At 36.1% G+C, this 2,629-nt stretch overlaps 1 protein-coding gene across 9 annotated transcripts in view; it reads left to right on the top strand.

The window, feature by feature from the left end:
* Positions 1-2,629, top strand: part of Ptpn13 (protein tyrosine phosphatase non-receptor type 13) — a 238,888-nt gene that overhangs the window by 176,530 nt on the left and 59,729 nt on the right. For 6 of the 9 annotated variants that reach the window (XM_029555308.1, XM_029555309.1, XM_029555310.1 and 3 more), the window contains 2 exons: positions 511-968; positions 1,943-2,089. In XM_029555308.1, coding sequence (XP_029411168.1) covers positions 511-968; positions 1,943-2,089 — 605 coding nt within the window. The remainder of the gene's footprint in view (positions 1-510; positions 969-1,942; positions 2,090-2,629) is intronic. The other 3 variants (XM_008851752.3, XM_029555311.1, XM_029555307.1) reach the window with 2 other exon arrangements.

Here is a 2,629-nt window from a genome sequence, read left to right as displayed (position 1 = left end):
AAATATTATTGAATAGGTTAATGCTGTTGTAATGAAATGCTTCTTTTAATTAAAATAAATAAATTAAAAAAAAAAAGGTACCTTTAACAACGGTTTGTGCTAGAATAATCAGAAGAGAGGGCAAAAGAAACAAAAAGACTCTGTGTTGCCTGAAACGCTTCAGTAGTTCTGAGGCCTGTGCTCAATGTTTCAAATGTGATTTCTTTGTGACGTTCTCCCTTCTATGTTGTAATGAAATGCTTCTTTTAATTAAAATAAATAAATTAAAAAAAAAAAGGTACCTTTAACAACGGTTTGTGCTAGAATAATCAGAAGAGAGGGCAAAAGAAACAAAAAGACTCTGTGTTGCCTGAAACGCTTCAGTAGTTCTGAGGCCTGTGCTCAATGTTTCAAATGTGATTTCTTTGTGACGTTCTCCCTTCTATCTTTAGGAGATTGTGTGTGCATGCGTGTATGTACAGGTATGTGTGTCACTGACTGTTTTTCCCATTGTTGGATCTTAACTTTCAGTGCCTTCTACTCCTGTGCATTTTGCCAATGGGATGAAAAATTACATGAAGAAACCTTCCTACCTGCAAAGTGGTGCGGTAGATCCTTCTTCCGAGGACTGGCCACGTGGCACCCTGAGGCACATCACAGAAAGTTCCTTTGGGCTCTCTGGGGGCCTGTGGGAAGGAAGCCTTAGTTCCCAGGATTCCAGGACTGAGAGTGCCAGCTTGTCCCGGAGCCAGGTCAATGGTTTCTTTGCCAGTCACTTAGGTGACCGAGCCTGGCAAGAATCACAACATGGCAGCCCTTCCCCATCCATAATATCCAAAGCCACTGAGAAAAAGACTTCCTCTGACAGCAACCAAAGCAAAGTTAAAAGGCCAGGACTTTCTGATTTGACCGATTACACTGACCATAACGGCTCAGACGTAGATGAAGCCACTTATTCCAGCAGTCGGGATCATCAAACACCAAAAAAGGCATGGTTTAATTTCAATGTTTTGAGGGAGGGCACTTTTTTCATTTAACAAACAAACAACGGAGAATCTGTTAGAGAATAGTATAATATACTAAAAGCTGCTTGACATGATTCTGGAAAGAAAGCAGAGTCTGTACCTTTTGCTAACTGCTGCTGCATTTGATGCTAACTTGTGGAGAAATTAGAAGTTTTGAATACTAACCCTAAAATGTCTATACTGGGATTAAGATTCACTTAATACAAGCTAGCTGTCTCTTATATAGTTAACACATATATTAGTAAGAGAACCAAAGTTCTCTGAAAAAAACTTTGTCTGTACGCAGGAATTCATGTGATGGGCAGTTGAATTTACTACGGATAGCTAAGTTCTTCTGAAGTTCTAAGTGGAGGGCAGTGACAACAATGATAGTAGTTCATTCCAGAAATTATAGTCATTTCAGCCCATAGTCACAAGAAGTTTTAGAGAGGGAAGCCTTGTAGCTTTTGTTCACTAAAAATTCAGTATTCCTTATAAGAGCCTTATGCCTTTATAAATACTGCTTAGCTGTTGTTCCTCTGCTTATATTGAATTTACAAACATAAACAAGGTAAACAAAGCTGACTATCTTAGATGCTTAGGTTTGATCTGCTTGATATATATTAGTTTTTAAAGAAAGTGGGCATACTTTATGAACTCAGAAATACAAAGAACACTGGGAAATGGCTTTTCAGAAGCTAAGTTCTAAATGAGTTCGAGGGGTTTTCTGCCATGTCTGTCTGACCTGAAGCGTAGTTCATTCTCTGGGTATCATTTTCCTCAGCTGTAAGTAGGAATGCATTGAACTGATAGTATCCTAAAATTCTTCTAGCCCTTACGTTTAGTACATTCTATCCCTTAATATCTTTCTTTTAACCCCCTCCCCAAAATTTGTCTTCTACTAATAATTCATTTTGACTCTAACAAGAAATCCTCTTGTCTGTTTTTTCTTTGTTAAGGAATCTTCCTCCTCAATGAGTACATCCAACAAAATGAATTTTAAAACCTTTCCTTCATCACCTCTTAGACCTGGAGATATCTTTGAGGTTGAACTGGCTAAAAATGATAACAGCTTGGGGATAAGTGTCACGGTACTGTTTGACAAGGTTTTCAAATGTTTTCTCTTCTTCATTTCCAGCACTCTATTGTTTACCAACTTATTAACTTAATTTTTTGCTTCAGATGGGACAATTGTCAGATATTTTCAGAATTTAAAAATTGACTATCTTAAAGCAATTTTTAAAATTGAGCAGTGAGCATTTTTTAAAAATTTCCCAGTGGTTTAAAAAAATTAGCTAAACATTGCTTTTTCTCCCTAGATTTCATACTTGCTTAATCTGAATATAGTAGATACAAAACGTAAAACGAAGGCATGTGCTCTGTGTACATCTGACAAGTTTCTTCATGAGCATGAAGTAGTAAGGTGATACGTCTTTAGCTTTAACCTATGTCATACTACCTTGTAAACATGATTAGGACCTTAAAATTAAAGATTCCAAAAATATGCATATATCTTTAAGGTAATTAAGATAAGAACTTAGATTATTTAATAAATTTGTTTTAGAACTATGTCATAAATATGCTACCTCTAAATTGCAACATTATTATTTATTACACTCAAAGAATACTGATAATTAAAAAGGACT

This window comes from Nannospalax galili, unplaced genomic scaffold (assembly GCF_000622305.1).
Source record: "Nannospalax galili isolate Female #2095 unplaced genomic scaffold, S.galili_v1.0 scaffold405, whole genome shotgun sequence".
NCBI lineage: Eukaryota > Metazoa > Chordata > Mammalia > Rodentia > Spalacidae > Nannospalax > Nannospalax galili.
The sequence above is the reverse complement of the archived record's forward strand: the minus strand, read 5'-3'. Positions and strand labels throughout refer to the sequence as shown.